The sequence below is a fragment of the Mauremys mutica genome, chromosome 2, assembly GCF_020497125.1.
Source record: "Mauremys mutica isolate MM-2020 ecotype Southern chromosome 2, ASM2049712v1, whole genome shotgun sequence".
NCBI lineage: Eukaryota > Metazoa > Chordata > Testudines > Geoemydidae > Mauremys > Mauremys mutica.
Window position 1 is genome coordinate 207665487 of NC_059073.1, and position 17353 is coordinate 207682839.

The 17353-nt window shown below is 40.0% G+C and overlaps 1 protein-coding gene across 1 annotated transcript in view; it reads right to left on the minus strand.

Annotated features, from left to right (window-relative positions):
• The window catches only part of ITGA9 (integrin subunit alpha 9), a 293310-nt gene that overhangs the window by 124365 nt on the left and 151592 nt on the right, over positions 1–17353 (minus strand). The window contains exon 17 of the mRNA XM_045007714.1: positions 13823–13899. Within this exon, the coding sequence (XP_044863649.1) occupies positions 13823–13899 (77 nt within the window). The remainder of the gene's footprint in view (positions 1–13822; positions 13900–17353) is intronic.

Consider the following 17353-nt stretch of genomic DNA (forward strand, 5'->3'; position numbering starts at 1 on the left):
ACACAGTAGAAGCTGTAGTGCAGACAGGATCAACTGAACAGGATCAGACAACACATGGGTACAAATGCCTAAACCCATCTGAGTCCTAACTTCTATGGGTGAAGCTGCACCAATGGAGAATTAAAGGGCCCATTTTAGCTAATGCAGAAAAGGCATAGGTGAGTAAATAGCATTTGTCCTGCAACAGACAAAAAGCAGAGTGCTTCCAAGCATGCAATGCCACCGTTCAGCCTTACTCATAACAAGACACTGAATATTAACTACAGCTGTAGGAAATGATTGTAACAAACCCCCCAACTATGTAAAATTCACCCCATTTGGGATTTTGTTACCAACTCTAAACGCAGACAAGACTTTCTCTAGAGAGATTTGCAAAGCCTTTGGGCAAACCACAGCCAATTTATAGTTTTACAGTGAAAGCTGACGAAACTCGTCGCTTCACCTGGCTGTGACAGGAAAACACATGAAGATCGGCAGTCTAGATTGTGTTTGATTTGGGGGGAATCGCAAAGCTTAGGAGTAGCAGACTCATAACAAATCTAACCAAAAAAAAAAATGTTCACACAAACCCACATGAAGCAAAACCACTGGATGTTGCATAGCTCTGATATTGCCCCTTTCATTCCCACAAGCACTCGAGGTGAATGCTCACAGTCCAAAAGTCAATCTGGACTATACTGGGGTGTCTGCTTGGAGGAGCTACTGATCGGTCCTTTAACATACTTTAGGGGGCCCAAAATCCTGCTGTCTCCTCAGCAGTCCCCCCCCCCCCCGAGCATGATCTGCTCCAGAAAGGAAGAGGACAGCACTGGGAGACTTCAATCTACAGCCTCTGTGGACCATAGAGCTTTGCAGGACTTCCTGTGTCCCAGGACAGAGGGCATCAGTGTACAGGGTATGCTCGGGAAGACTGGTGGCTAGCTGATTATAAAACCGTTCGCCAGATGAAGGAGCAGCACTTTTGGCATGGGGGCTATATAACTACAGTTGCATGATGAGGAAGAGGAGAGGGGGATTCTTTACTCCCCTGGTCCCTGTGGAAAGAATCCAGTCACACCGGCTAGTTAGTCTGTACACACACTGAGGTCCAGGATTAGGTCACAGAAAGTGAAAGTCTGATCCATTTTTTCCTTCTTTTCTACATCCACATTTTTTTAAAAAACAAGAACACAGTTTAATGGTCCAGGAGAAGGAAGGCACAAAAGATTACATATTGTCTGGCTGACGTCCCTGTTCATTACTAGGGGATTGCAACAAAGGAGAGGTTACTGTTGTGGGATTAAGGAAAATGGTTACAGCTAGTAACTGTGTTCTCAGCCCTTCTCTGGGAATGCCAAATAGATCCTCTTTCCCAAATTCAGTTTCCTCAAATAAATCTCACATCATCCCAACTGACATACCAGTGTTCAGCAACATACACTTTCAATTTTCTACATTTTAAATTACATGTGCAATGTATGAGCAAATCCACGTGAAAGATGCCGTCCTCCCCGCTCTAGTTACACTCTTCAAAAAACAGGTAACTTTCTTATATTACTACTTATTTCTACAGAGCCACAGATATGTGTAAGCCTTTACAGGCAGAAATAAAATGCTAAAGGGGGCCTGATTCTTATCTCACTCATGCTGGCTTTACATCAGTGGGATTCTCTTGATTTCCATGGAGTTACTGCTGATTAAGAACAGGGTAAGTGAAAGGAGAATTAGGCACAACATCCCTGTCGAATCTATAATCAAAAGCCCTGATTCTGTGCGCACATCCAGGAGTAACTTTATTCTCATAAGCAGGCTCACTGAAGTCAATGGGATTGCACGTGAGTTAAATTTTTCACATGTATGGGTGTGTGCAGGATCAGGCCCTAAAATGAGAACAGAGACAGAGGAAACTGATCACAGATAGCAGTAAATTAGAGGATGGAATAATTACTCCCACTGAACAGGAGGTAGATGCTACATGCAATGTGAATCCCAAACTGGTTACTTTAAAAAAAAAGGCTGCTTATTATTTTAAAAGGTCAAACGAATGAGTTATGTTGCAATGGTAGATTAGCATAGATAGGATTAGTAAAAGTACTGTAATTCATTTTGAGGAGAAATTTAGTACTTTGTGGCATGACATTTCTATGGATTAAATCTTTAACAATGACTGCATGCAATACACATTTCCTGAGGAAAATGAATCTTTTAGCAACTGAACTCCTCGTGAAATCTGACAAAACAGGTTGGATTTTGTTTTCTGTTCCTGGAATGCAGGAGCAAAATATGGAATCAATTAGTGTGCTCGGTTGAGCACAGAAGAGGGAAAAGGGGACAAAAAGTCCTGTACACCAGTCATTTATAGATCACAACCAATGGGTATTTAACTAGGGAGGAAAACTCATAAAAATGCACAGAATTCGTTGCAACAGGGAATTAGTTACACAGTAGCAGGTGATTTATGTCAAGAATAAAATATGCCAAATTAAGATATTTTTAACTGAGAAATGAATCAATATGGAACTCAGCACATACAACATTATCTCCAGCAACTCCTCTGTTTCAAGCGTTTTGCTACTCTCAGCAAACAGGGCAACTCAATGGCTGATATGTAGAGCTGTTCAGCTTTACTGGATTTTGTAAACTGCAGTAAAAAAGAAAATGTGTCTAGCTGCTGTCAATTTGTGCAGTATCTGTTGAGCTTGGATTTCTCCATGGCAGCTAAAATACATGAGAATATTGCAGTAGTTCAATCCTTCTCTTTGGTTAGCCTGACATAATTGGTTATTAGACCAAGAAACAGTACTCTGCCTTGCAACCTCTTTGGTGAATGAGCTACCAATGCAGAGCTGTCCATGAAGAATGCAGGGTTTTATATTAGTTCGGTAGTCACTTCAAAAGGGAACTAGCCACATATCTTGAAAGCCCTGCTGCAATCAAACTTTCAGGACAGTCATATTCCAGTGGACACAGCCTGGTGATTATTACAGAACAAAGTTGTGTTAAGTCTCATTTGTACACAGTCCCTGACTGGAAGAGAACAGCCCATTGAAAAGAGCGAGTAGGAATCCATATTCTTTTATTGTGACTGGATTTTTGAGCTCTGTAGTCACTCTTTACTCGTTGGTTCCATTACCATCTGGAGTGCTTCAATCACTGTACGCTCAGCAGGCACAGGACTGGCCATTGCAATAGATGTTTTCACGTGTGATAGATTTATGATGCTCTGAGTGCCACTGGCCAGATGGAAACCAAGGAACTATTCCTTCATCCCAATGCACACTCAACAATGGAAAACATTCAGCTAGTTCCCTAAGATGATGCTCCCACTGCAACTTACATTATGTTCTGATTAATCACTGGCTCTGCTGGTAGTCCTTTCCGGAAACTGCAAATCAGATCCTTGATGTGATGCAACAAAATTATCCATAAATACAATATGCACCTCATTAGCAACAGATTATAGCTAAGAATAGAGCTAGGCTAAGTATAAAAAGCCTGCTTCTTTGAAACAATGAGCTATGAATATTTAGTTACATATATACTACATGATATTTGAAATGTACTGCATGCACAAGTATAAAAATATTATAGTAGGCATTTTCATTTTATTCCTTATGTTCCACCAAATTGCTTTGGAATGACAGTCAGTTATTCTACAATAAAATAATTCTAAGCTATGAAGTTGTTCATATTACAGTGTGGGGTAGCAGCATGATTTTGTGAGACATCATATAGGAAATTATAAATCCCCTCATGTCCCACATTTACCCTTCTTCTTCTAACTGAAAAGACAAAGGAGCCTCTTAAATCTTAATACTGTCCTAGGATATTACTAGGAACTCTAGTAATAAAAGGACTCTAAGTGTCCTTTGACCCAGTAAATTAATATCATATTGGAACAGGTATTTCATGTGACAGCACCTACTTCAATGGACTTTGAATCAGGCCCCAAGAGCATGGATCCTTCCTTTCTAATACACCTCTACCCCGATATAATGCGGTCCGATATAACGCGAATTTGGAAAGAACACAGTAAAGCAGCGCTCCGGGGGATGGGGCTGCTTTACCTTGTTATATCTGAATTTGTGTTACTGCAAGCGGTTCCTCTGCTCCCAACTGTTACTTGCTGCAGCCCTCCCCAGGGTCCCCCCACCCCAGCTCACCTCCACTCCGCCTCTGCCTCCTCCCACGAGCGCACCGCAGCTCCGCTTCTCCTCCCTCCCAGGCTTGCTGTGCCAATCAGCTGCAGCACGCTCGAGGGAGGAGGCGGAGGTGAGCTGAGGCAGGGGGCCCGCAGCAAGTAAGGGGAGGGGGGCACAGAGGAACCGCTCCCCGCCCCAACTCGCCTCCGCCTCCTCTTCCCCCGAGCACGCCGCTTAGTTCTGCTTCTCCTCCCCTCCCCTTCCAGGCTTGCCGCGCCAAACAGCTGATTGGTGCGGCAAGCCTGGAAGGGAGGGAAGGAGAGAGGGAGAAGCGGAGCAGCAGCAGCATGCTCAGGGAGGAGGCGGAGGTAGAGCAGAGGTGAGCTGGGCCAGGGAGCAGTTCCTCTCCCTACTCTGATATAACTCAGTCTCACCTATAACACGGAGAGATTTTTTGGCTCCTAAGGACCGCGTTATATTGGAGTAGAGGTGTACTGAGATTGATAAAATTCGAGAGTGCACTCATTTTTCTTTTGGTTTCTGTAAAGCAGATAATTTGGCAAGATCTCTTGCTCTGAATAAACTGACTAGGATAAACAGAGTATAAAAATATTGATTAAGGAAGTTTTTGTTTAATGCATGATAAAAAAAATTGAATAAAAACCCTTTGTGACGGTGCCACCCATAAGGCTTTATGGAAATATGCTTAGATATAGATATAGATAAATAAAACATAACTAGAATGTGTTTTATGCTACATATACCAGGAAACATATCTCTGTAAAGGTTATGATCTACTGAATCTATTAATCCTATTTGTATGCATGTATCATTTTTGTATTCGAAGTTATGAATATTGGCTGCATACTTGTTTGATTCTAAGTAGACAAGAGAAAGTCTATTTAAGCCCAGGGGAGACCCCTCCATTTTGTCTTCAGCTGGCTAAAGAGAGAGCCTCTCCACCCCAAAAGATACCTGAAAGAAACTGGAACAAAGGACAGTGACTGCAAGGGGTGTGAGTGATTGCTGGACCCAGACTAAAAGGAGATTAGTCTGTAAAACGAAGCATTCTGGAACTGGTGAGGATCTTATCTGTATTCAGTTTCTTATTGTATTAGACATAGACTGGCGTGTTTTATTTTATTTTACTTGGTACTTCACTTTGTTCTGTCTGTTAGTACCTGGAACCACTTAAATCCTACTTTCTGTATTTAATAAAATCACTTTTTACTTATTGATTAACCCAGAGTATGTATTCATACTTAGGGGGGCAAACAGCTGTGCATATCTCTCTATCAGTGTTATAGAGGGCAAACAATTTATGAGTTTACCCTTTATAAGCTTTATACAGGTAAAACGGATTTATTTGGGGTTAGACCCTATTGGGAGTTGGGTATCTGAGTGTTAAAGGGAAGAACACTTCTGTTAGCTGCCTACAGCTGTTAGGAGACGTGATTCAGACCTGGGTCTGGGTTTGCGGCAGGCTAGCGAGTCTGGCTCAAACCAGGCAGGGCACTGAAGTCCTAAACTGATGGGGCAGGAAAGCAGGGGCAGTGGTAGTTTTGGCACATCAGGTGGCAGCTCCCAAGGGGGGTTCTGTGATCTAACTCGTCACATCCTTCATCTGCTATGAAGGCCTACAGAGCAAGAAAAAATAGATCCTATCAGAACAAGTAATTAAGCTCCAAATGAAAGGATATTCTTTTTCCTCATCACCACTGTTTTGCTAAGACACTGTGTAGGGGCAGAAAACCACAAAGCGCACGCCATGAAACATGAGACCACAATGAAAACCAATTCCCATTGTCTGATCAAAGCAAGATAAGCTCTGTACCATGAGTTCAGTCAAATTTATGAAACATGTTACTTCCTACACTAAGCCACAAGCTTGCTGCTTTTCTCCGCCAGTTTACAAAATCTGACCAATGTAAAAGCCTTTTTTTAAAAAAATCAATATCTGTAGTTAAAGGCTATAGACTTAACTAATAAAAGTTGTTGATCTTCAAAATATTGTTTGTTCCTTTTTGGGGACTCATACCGTATCTGTATTCTTAAAATATTGAACTACTTTCTATGCTATTTCCCTGTTGTTGGTGAAAAGCATCATAACACACATTTATCTGCTACTTCTGGATTCCTTCAACCCCGGTTCTATAACAGTTGGACGGGTTGTAGTGAAACTATTCAGGGCTACATTTTTAAGCACAGGTTCCTGCACCAGTTGAAACAAAGGGAATTTTACAGTTGATTTTAATGGGAGCAGAAGCATGTCCATAAGTTTCATTTACAGTTGGCACCCACAAAACTCTCATATGCAAACATGAATCAAATGTAGGATTAAGCACCTATAGGAAATTACTCTTTTCACTGGTGCAAGTGAAATGCATATGAATTTGAGAGTTGATCCAACGCCCACTGAAGTCAATGGAAGTCTTACCTTTGTCTTCAGTGGAAACAGAATTAGGCTTTTTCTGGCCACATCCCAGCAGCTCAAATTGACATAGAAAAAATTTCTATAGAATTTTTTTTATTTTCTATGCAGATGGTTGGAAATTTTTTCCATTGGAAAATAAAATTTCATAGAAATCAAAACATTTTGCCAAAAAGTTTCAAATTCAATGAAGTTTTCAACAGAAAGGCTTCTGAGGTCCCACGTGGAGTCTCTGATCCTTTCCAGAGATAAGAGACACCCAAATCAAAACCTGACCTTTACAATTTGAAAACAGACTTTTCAACAAAATTGCATTTTGCAAAAACTTTTGAAAGATTCTGTTTTCATTCAGTGAGGAACAAAAACAAAAATTCAAAACCTTGACATTCTTCACATTTCAGGACTATCATTCCCCAAACATCTCCGGTGTTCTACACGTTTCATTTCACAATTCTGTATTTCCAATGTAAATAATTTACAGTACTAAAGAGTGAGAACAACAGGTTTGTGTGGAAGGGAGGTAAATTTGGATCTGTAACAAGAGCAGCAGATTGGGTATAAGCCAACATGAAAATAGCTTTGCTTCATTCTCCACACAATTTGGTCTTGAGGGCAGATATATAATTAGAAATATTCAAGCTGGTGAGCAATTCTAGTTTTAATGACACATGAAGTGTAACTTTATGTCACATAATTATATGGGACACAAGCCGCCTTTGAAATTTTCTTATGAATAATAATTATTTATATAGCATTTTTTTATCCAAGGATTCTTGCAGTCCTCTGTCTTTCCAAAACTGATTTCCAAACTATACATATGAGTCAATTCAATCACCACCAGTGGGTAATGCAGCTGCCATATGACAAGCCACAGCAACACTATTTTGTTTTATAAATAGTAATGCTCCTATGTTTTCTATGGTACACAGATTGCCCTTAACATTTACACAGCCATGCAGGATTTCCTCTCTAGCTGCATCTCTTAAGGAAGGCACCAGTCTATTCTGCTCTAAGGTTGCCATCATCCTCCAAACTTTTGTTTGTTCATTTTTCATGGGAAAGTCTATTTTTTTTCCAAATGCCTTTTCTGATACACAAGCAAAAGCAAATATTCTCCATGACTTTAGATCAGTTTCCATTACATTCTAAATAGAGCCTAATAACTATCGTTACATTTGCTGAAAAAACACCTGAGTGCCAGAAGCTCTAAGCTAGCTCCCAAACAGTAGCCTGAGAGAGACGGCAGTCTTGATACTAAATCCAGCCTACATGGTCAGAAAGATTTGCTGATTCAACACACACCAATCATGGCTCACATACTGGGACAGGTGCATGAAAGCTCCAATGCCTGCTAGACAGCATTTTCATATGGATTCATGCACTCTTTTTTCAATGGGATTCCTAGACATGGCTTTATTCCCAAGCTCCTCATGACTCAGTGCATCAATCTACGACCAGATAGGCAGGTATCACACCAGAACCTGAAGCCAGTTCAAGTATGTCAAACAAGATGTGTGTTCCCATTCATCATCCTGCTACTCTGGCGACTGTAGTTTTATCTTAAAGGGCCAGAGTGCTCTTTTCCTCATATAGAGCCAGGGGGACATAGATTCATACATTTTAAGGCCAAAAAGGGCCATTGTGGTAATCTTGTTTGACCACCTGCATAATACAGGCTGGAGAATTTCACCCAGCACATAATTGGGACAGAGATGCACTTCAAGTTCTAAATGGGCAGGTACACAGAGGCTCAATGAAAGCACACCACTTACTGCCTAAACTTGATGGAAAAGACATTCTCTGTTGAGAAAACAGATTTCATTGTGTTCCTTTGAAACCTCTCAGACTGTGTATGATCTATGATGACTATTTTCAATACTAAATAATGTATTTTTAAAAATATATCAGGAAAAATTTTCTCTCTCTGTTGGAACTAGTCCACATATAAGTTATTGGAGTTTAGATTCAATAAAACTATTACAGTGGGTGTGTAATCTGCTTTTTAAATTATTACATTTTTAGTGCTGGTTGGCTGGCATGCATGGCCAGTCTCCTATTGCTATCCAAAAGGCTGTAGCCATAAAAATAAATTCTTCTGCAAAATATTTTATTCCTGTTCACCTTAGGGTTGCATGTTGTGCTACTAGGATTGCCGAGGTATTTATATTGTATGTATAGTATCAGCCCATAAGTTTTTAAATGCAACCCTTTTCCAGATTTTGCAGTCTCCAGTCAGTCAGTCACAAGGTCTCACTAATACAGCAATTCTAAGACGGTGGTGCAGAGACTGTTCCCATCCAAGATGTTAAAAGGTCATGGTGTTGTTCCTTTAGTTTAAGGAAAATAGATTTGAGGTGGGGTCATGTATGTAGAGAGGAGATACTTAGACGAGCCCAGCAAATTGCAGTCCTGTACCAATCGAGAAGATGACAACGGCAGAGGTGGAGTCATATCAAACATGCAGAAGAAGGTATGCTTTTACAGAAGCTTTATAGACCTGCGGTCAAAGGAAGTAGAGCACAAGGCCAACCACCAATGAGGCTGGAAATCGCAATTTTGAGGGAGTGCAGGCAGCCCCTTCCATGACTGATTGATCCAGGCCAGAACTTATAAAGACCCTCTGAAGTGACACTAACTGCACAGGCTGTGTTAAATTACTCTTGGAGCTAGAAAGCTGCTCGGGGGGCTGAATCTGTCTATGATCCGGAGCCTCAGAAAGTATCTCCTTTCTATGTAGTACAACTGAATGTCTCTTCTCTGCCTCAACGTACAGGACTTTACCCAGGCCCTCAAGACACGTTTCTGAGGATGTTCTATAATAACCTTTTAGTTTATTTCAGGCATTAGTGAACTAGTACATATGAGTGCCACCAGGCCCTACAAAGAATATTGCCCATGTCCAGACATGAAATCAAACCCAAAACTTTATGAAATGGTTGGAGTTTTTCCATAGTTTATCATTTTCAAGCACTCCCCTTGCACCTCCGAGTCCCATCCCCAGTGGAGGGCTTTGATATATGCAGTAGCATCATTTCCAGGTGTACCGCACACCTGGTCCGCATGCAAAAGAGCAGTCAAAAGTAAAACATGCCAGAAACCCAGCATCATTTCCAGCCTAAGGCTATGTCTACACTTACCAGTATATCGGGACTTCTGCGATCAATGCAGCCATGTCGATTTAGCGGGTCTAGTGAAGACCCACTAAAAATATAGATTTTGTTGTTACATAACTGCACTCAAAAACAAAACAATGTAAAACTTTAGTGCCTACAAGTCCATTCAGTCCTACTACTTATTCAGCCAATCGCTAAGACAAACAAGTTTGTTTACATTTGCAGGAGATAATGCTGCCCTCTTCTTATTTACAATGTCACCAGAAAGTGAGAACAGGCATTTGCATGGCACTATTGTAGCCAGTATAGCATGGTATTTACATGCCAGATAATATTTTTTACCTTAAGGTTCCCAAGACACAGACAAGGTTTTCATCTCGAGGAAAACAAAGCATGTCCCTTCATGCTTTGGCCACCATTCCAGAGGACATGCTTCCATGCTGATGACGCTCGTTAAAAAAAATTATGCATTAATTAAATTTGTGACTGAACTCCTTGGGGGAGAATTGTATGTCCCCTGCTCTATTTTACCTGCATTCTGCCATATATTTCATGTTATAGCAGTCTCGGAAGATGACCCAGCACATGGTGTTGATTTTAGGAACACTTTCAGAGCAGATCTGACGAAACGCAAAGAAGGTACCAATGTGAGATTTCTAAAGATAGCTACAGCACTTGACCCAAGGTTTAATAATCTGAAGTGCCTTCCAAAATCTGAGAGGGATGAGGTATGGAGCATGCTTAGAGAAGTCTTAAAAGAGCAACACTCCAATGTGGAAACTACAGAACCCAAACCATCAAAAAAGAAAATCAAACTTCTGCTGGTGGCATCTGACTCAGATAATGAAAGTGAACATGCGTCGGTCCGCACTGCTTTGGATTGTTATTGAGCACAACCCATCATCAGCATGGACGCATCTGCCCTGGAATAGCGGTTGAAGCACAAAGGGACATATGAATCTTTAGTGCATCTGGCACATAAATATCTTGCAACGCTGGCTATACCAGTGCCATATGAATGCCTGTTCTCACTTTCAAGTGACACTGTAAACAAGAAGCAGACAGCATTATCTCCTGCAAATGTAAACAAACTTATTTGTCTGAACGATTGGCTGAACAAGAAGGACTGAGTGGACTTGCAGGCTCTAAAATTTTACATTGTTTTATTTTTGAATGCATTTATTTTTGTACATAATTCTACATTTGTAAGTTCAACTTTCATGATAAAGAGATTGCACTACAGTACTTTTATTAGGTGAACTGAAAAATACTATTTCTTTTGTTTTTTTACAGTGCAAATACTTGTAATAAAAAATAAATATAAAGTGAGCACTGTAAACTTTGCATTCTGTGTTGTAACTGAAATCAATATATTTGAAAATGTAGAAAACATCCACAAATATTGAAATAAATGTTATTCTGTTATTGTGATTAATTTTTTTAATTGCATGACAGCCCTAGCTTGGTGATATTTGATTTTCTCAGTAAATGTCAGCAAACGTCAATTGTACTGTACATGCATACAAACCAATGAAAATATATTTCCATTAAAAATTCAGATAAATCAAACTAAGCTTGCCTAAGGAAAATTACTTAGTATATTTTGACATGCAATGTTGACCGTTGAATTCTGCTAAGCCTAAATATTGAACAAGGGAAGATAATCTGTACCCAAAGCAACAGTCAATAAGAAGCTACAAAGAAATTCAGAGCAGACCTGCTAGCTCTTGCCAACAAGCTATTATTTTTGTTTCTTGTTACCTAGTTCAATATACTTGTTAAGTGGATGCCATCCCAGGGTACATTTCCAAAGCACTGGATGACATTTACACTATGTAGTTCTCACTGGGTCAAATTCATTCCTTGTGTAACCTCAGAACAGAGTTGCTGTGTGGTACCTAATGTTATAATGGTGATCACTGCAATTAATTCTCATGATGGTAACCTAATCTTTGAGAGTTAGATGTTCTGCTTAGAAAATTTGCATTATATGATGTGATACAAAACTATGTACTGTAAAGCATATAGCACTGTGTATACCTTATGACTCTGAAGTGCTGAGGTAACTGAAAAGCATATAAACCAGAAATATTTACAATGAGAAACTAATGGACTTCCACTTATATCAATTTTTACATTGATGGAACTGTATAGGCATCAGTGGAGTAATTTTTCCAGTGTACATGAGAACAGAATCATGTCCAATGTATTTGTCTAGTACAAAAATGCAATGATCCTGTAAATACTTCAATTCATTCTGGTGTATAAGCATTGGAAATGACTGAAGGTTTGTAACAACTTCTGTTACATAGACAGGAAGAATTACAAAAAAAATGCTTATATACAATCTTTCAGCATATGGCATTGCGTGTATGAGAAATTAGTTGTACTATACAGGATAGGCACCTTTCCCAGCCTATACAAAACCAGAATCCAGAGTAGCCTTTTTATTTTAAACAGGCAATAATAATATACATTCTAATTTCTTTAGACTGAAGAATGTTATAGGTGTTTTCTAAAAACAGAAACGGACAGTCTCGGAGATTAAAAACAACAGCAAATCAACAGAGTATGTTATCTATTGAAGACATCCTGTATATTTCAAATAGTAACTCAGAGATGGACTAAAATGAAGAACTGAAAGGTTTGATCAGCACTTGCTGTATCAATGTTGTGTTGTATTGTATTAGAATACCCTACACCCATTCTACAGTCATGATTTTTATTTTGTTTAGGTGAAATCAACAGTTTATTTTGAAAATAAAAAAAAATCAGGCTTAAATCTAAACACTGAAGGAGCTAGCAACCCCCCAAACACTACTAACTATATTGCTTACTGCCATGAGTTCAGAGGATTAACTCATAGCGAGTAAGTGTCTTCAGGATTTGTCCCCTAGTTTTCTGGATTATCTCTAGTCTGAAGAATAGGAACAAATAAAACAGTTCTCCAGTTTGCTCCAGTGTGCATTTTGTACACCTCTAACATTCTGTATAAGGTAACAAGAACGGGTGTGGAGGATGGGGGGTGAAAAAGCAAATTGCAAGCTTGGAATCCATAGCTTGAGATCCCAATCCAACTCCCAGTTAGTCAATGGAAAGACTCCTGTTTATTTCAATGGGAGCTGGAGCTGGTCACAGGCTCTCAAAGTTTGCTTTTAGGGTTTTGGTTCAGACCCATCTCTAGTTACAACTATAAAACACTGTAGAGTTGTGCAAAATGCATTTATATCTGCTGACTTTACTGGTTTTGACTTATTCCTTCCTGGCCTGAAAGCTACAGATTTCACAGACAGCATGTGCATCAAACAGCAAAACACCTGAATCATGGTTAAATATCTCAGATCAGCATTTCACTCCCTAAAAGCGTGCTAAAAATGCTAGGAAAAGGGAAACAGGTTCACCTTTAACCTGAAAAAAATCCAGAAATGAAATTAGCACATCCTGACCAAGCAATACAATATGCCTCTTTCTTGGATCATAAGCCAAATGAGACAAAACAAAAACCTCACATCAGTGCCACCTGGCAAGTTTTACCATGTGAGATGAAAAGTGAAGCTAAAAGGAAAAACTATCTAAATATTGACAAAAATGATTGTGAAACTGACAAATGAAGACAAATAATTCTGCAGAGACTGCGGATTTATAAAATTAAAGGGGAGTAGGATAATATTTAATACCACAAAGGATTTTATGACATTTGCAATATTTTGAGATTTTTTTCATATATTTTTATTAAGGAAAATGGAGAAGCTTCATGCAGCTTTACTTTGTCATCACCTTCTTTGAGAGGCGGCATGATCTAGTGGAGATGGCATTGGACAGAAAACCAGTGCTTTGACACTGACCTGCTGTGGGACTTAGAACAAGTCACTTCATATTTCTGTGCTTCTAATTCCCCTCCCCACCTTTGTCTGTTCAGATTGTAAGCTCTCTCGAGCAGTGACTGTCTTGTGCATGCACAATACTTAGCACAACAGGGGCCTGATCTCAGTCTCTCTAGGTACTATCATAATATTATTAATAATCAGCATGTCATGCACGAAGTTGAATATACAAGGTGTGGATCTCTGCTTTGGGTTTTCTCTGTGCCCTTAATTAAAACCAATTACATACTAGTATGTACAAGTAAGAACATGAAAAAAGTTTAATTCACTCACCTAGACAGCAATAATCTACCCTGAAGTTTCAAATCAGCAGCACAATCATCTGATTGACAATTCCTCTCAAAAACAGTCTGTGAAAAACAGAGGAGAAAGCTGTTATAGTGGGGGACTTTGGTATAATCAGACTCCCCTTCCCAAAGCAATGTGTTTCAGTAAAATTAAGAACACTTGAAGGTCATGATACAAAGTACTGAGGAGCGAAGTTCAAGTGATTCAGAGGCAGTCAAATCTTCTCTTTATCTAGACCTCTTGGACTCTGTCAGACTGAACTGGAAAGCTCACCAGAAACAGACTCTCATGGCTTTTCTTCAGGGCATTCCTGTTTCTGGTCAAGCTATAATGACCTCCTACCCCATACTTTTGGCATTCCTGTTTCTGGTTCCAGATAGTATGAATGTTACTTAGCATTTCTGCATATTCCTCTGTACTGCCTAGTTCTACAAACGGAAGTGGAACAACTTAAATATAGCACCATGAGAAAGTCTGTGTTTGTAGTATTTCTGGCCAAACCTGAAAGAGAAAATATCACAAATCGTGCAACAAATAAAAACATAAAATAAATGAATTCTTGTGAGATCTTCAACCCCCAAGAAATTCAGATAAGCATCTGGAAATCTGGGGCCTTCTCCAAAATAAGCCCCAAGCCCTTAAAGTGCTTGGTGTTAGGTTTCAGAAACAGCTGTGTCCTTCCTTCCTTCCACAGCAAGAGGGCAAGTGGGCAGCTAACATGGGAGTCTTGAGGAGATTGGGGAGAAACAAACAGGAGTAACTCCTCAAAACCCAACCTTTTCATTTGATTTGGATCAGACAATGGTAAATTCATTCAGAACCAGATTCTGCTACCTTTACACACTTTAAGCCAACACATTGTTCCACACGTAGTCCCATGATGCTACTCAAGACGAGTAAAGGTAGCAGAATCCATCCTTCAGTGACTGGAAATTCAATCTGGATTTTTAAGGACTAAAATTAAGCTTGTAAGGGCCACATTTAGGCACCTGTAAGGTTGGGAAGGAATTCTACCCCCATGTCCGATTGGCAATGACCTGGGTTTTTTTCCCAACTTCCTCTCTGCAGCATGGGATGCAGGTTATTTGACAGGACCATCTGGCTATGTCCCACCTGATCATTTCCCTGTCATTGAAGGAACTTTAGGCATTGATGCACCTCAGTTCCTCCTATTTTCTGCCTATGGAACATAATAGTTTAATTTCCTGAGGACTGTAATAGTTTGGTCTAATTTTGGTTGTTGGGTTTCTGTGAGAGTGCTCAGTGGTGTTGGTGGCCTGTGATATGCAGGAGGTCAGACTGATCTGGTCCCTTCTGGTCTTAAACTCTATGCCCCTATGATAAACTTGTCTATTAAATCAAATATCCCATAGAGCCAGGTGCAAAAGCCTGAATTCAATTCCCTCAAGAAAAGCAATTAACGTTCCTGAAAGCCTTCCAGGATTTAATTACATGCACTGGCTAAAATAAGAACAAATTATTTAGAGAATATGTCTAGGAAATATTCAAGCAAATTCAATCCAGGGGAGTGAACTCCACAGGGGCTATAAATGATCAGAAGAATCCTGCTATTAAACAAAACAGCCAAGTCAGAACAGTGTGGGCGGCGGGTGCAGGGAGGGGTGAAATCAGCTGGAGAGCTCGCCTGGGGCTCCAGGTGCTCCCATGAGTAAGTGTTACACAAAGAAAAGAGCTTCACATTTACAATGGGTTAGCACAGGAAAATGGGTCGGGGGGAAATGGCCAGCAATAATTATTTTATTAAACTAAAACACATAAGAACTTCTCTAATTGGGGAAAGGTGGTACTATTATACTACCATTTATCATATCATCTAAAGCCAAATGCAATCATTTCTCCTTTCCACAAAAGCTGGCTTTAGATTTCAGCAGGGCCCTGATTTGTTTCCTTTGATGAAGCAATAATGTATTAGACATGGACATATCTACCTAACAGCAACAAGAAACAAACAAGAGGAAGAGGCATTCCCCAAGGAAATCAGCTGTCTGGAAAAAGCTCCCTAACCAAAGTTGTTAAATAGCAACTGAAAGCTAGTAAGCATAAATTATCAAGCATAAATGTATCCGTCATGTTCTTCTGGACCAGATATGGACTGGTCCCAGAGCTTGCTTATGCACACCAGATGGGTTTATCATAAATAAGGTTAAGATGTTGACAGAGTTATTTTTAGTAAAAAAAGTCACGGACAGGTCACGGACAATAAACAAAAATTCACGGAAGCCTGTGACCTGTCCCTGACCTTTACTAAAATAACTGACACAAAAAGGGTTGACAGGGGGAGGACTGAAGCCCAAGTGGGGGTCAGAGGGGAGGGCAAGGCAAAGAGAGCCTGAGCCCCACTGAGGAAGGTAGGGTCCAGCACCCACCAAGTGAGCCCATTAGCTGACATCTCCAGCCCGCCACCCCAGGGCTGGAAAATGTCACGGAGATCTCCGAAAGTCATGGGATCAGTGACTTCCATGAGCTCCATGACATAATCTTACCCTTAATCATAAGGTCTTTTAATGATCTGCCAGGTATGGCTGAAGTTCATTTACATACAGTATTTTATGCACAGTGACACCTAGTGGTTGAGCATTTTGCTACAATTTTGCATTCCATTACATCCTGCCTTTAATTTCTATATTCCTACCATTTACAATGTTTACACTATCACACGGTCTTTGAAACTCCGTACATATCACTCTGCTAAGCAGTTCTGTATCATACTAGTTTTCCAATTACACAACCCGAATGTGTAACAACTTGGTCATTTAGCTGTCCATTAGGTGCAATGACTGGCTGTGGTTGGCTTGGAATACTCGAGTCATCGTTTTATTGTTCTGCATCTGCCATCTGTAGAGTTTGCTCTGCTGATTGTAGTTTCTGGGGAGCAGAGTGTAGAAGTCAATGATTTCTGTTGAACTCTCCACTGTCGTTCTCAATCACATATGATCTGGGTACCACATTATTTTTCTTCATGACAGCAGGAGTTGTCCATCCTCTTTCTCTATCCAATTTGACATGAACCCAGTCACTGGTTCTAGACCTAGCAGGTCTCTAACTGAGTGATAACTGTTGTAAAAGTATTTGTAAGCTCTTTTAGTCTTTTTATCTGATTTGGTTACTTTGGAGACAGGTTCTTTTGCAAAGTTGGATGAGTCATTCTGAGCTGTCTTCCCATCAGGAGTTGTGCTGAACTATATCCATTAGCCGCTCTTGGTGTTGATCTGCTGCAGGAAGTTCTTGGCTGCCTGTACAGCTCTCTCAGCCTCTCCATTGACTTGTGGATAATGTGGGCTATTAGTAATATGATCAAAATCATAATTCATTTGGAATCATTTGAATTCTGCTGAAGTGAATTGTGGTCTATTGTCCAGCACTAGTTGTTCTGGAATACCAAAGTGAGCAAAAGGGTATTTAAGTTTCTCGATAGCACTGTGACATGTTAGGTCTTTCAAGTACATTATTTCTACATACCTAGAAAAATAGTCCATGACAACAAGGTAATGATAT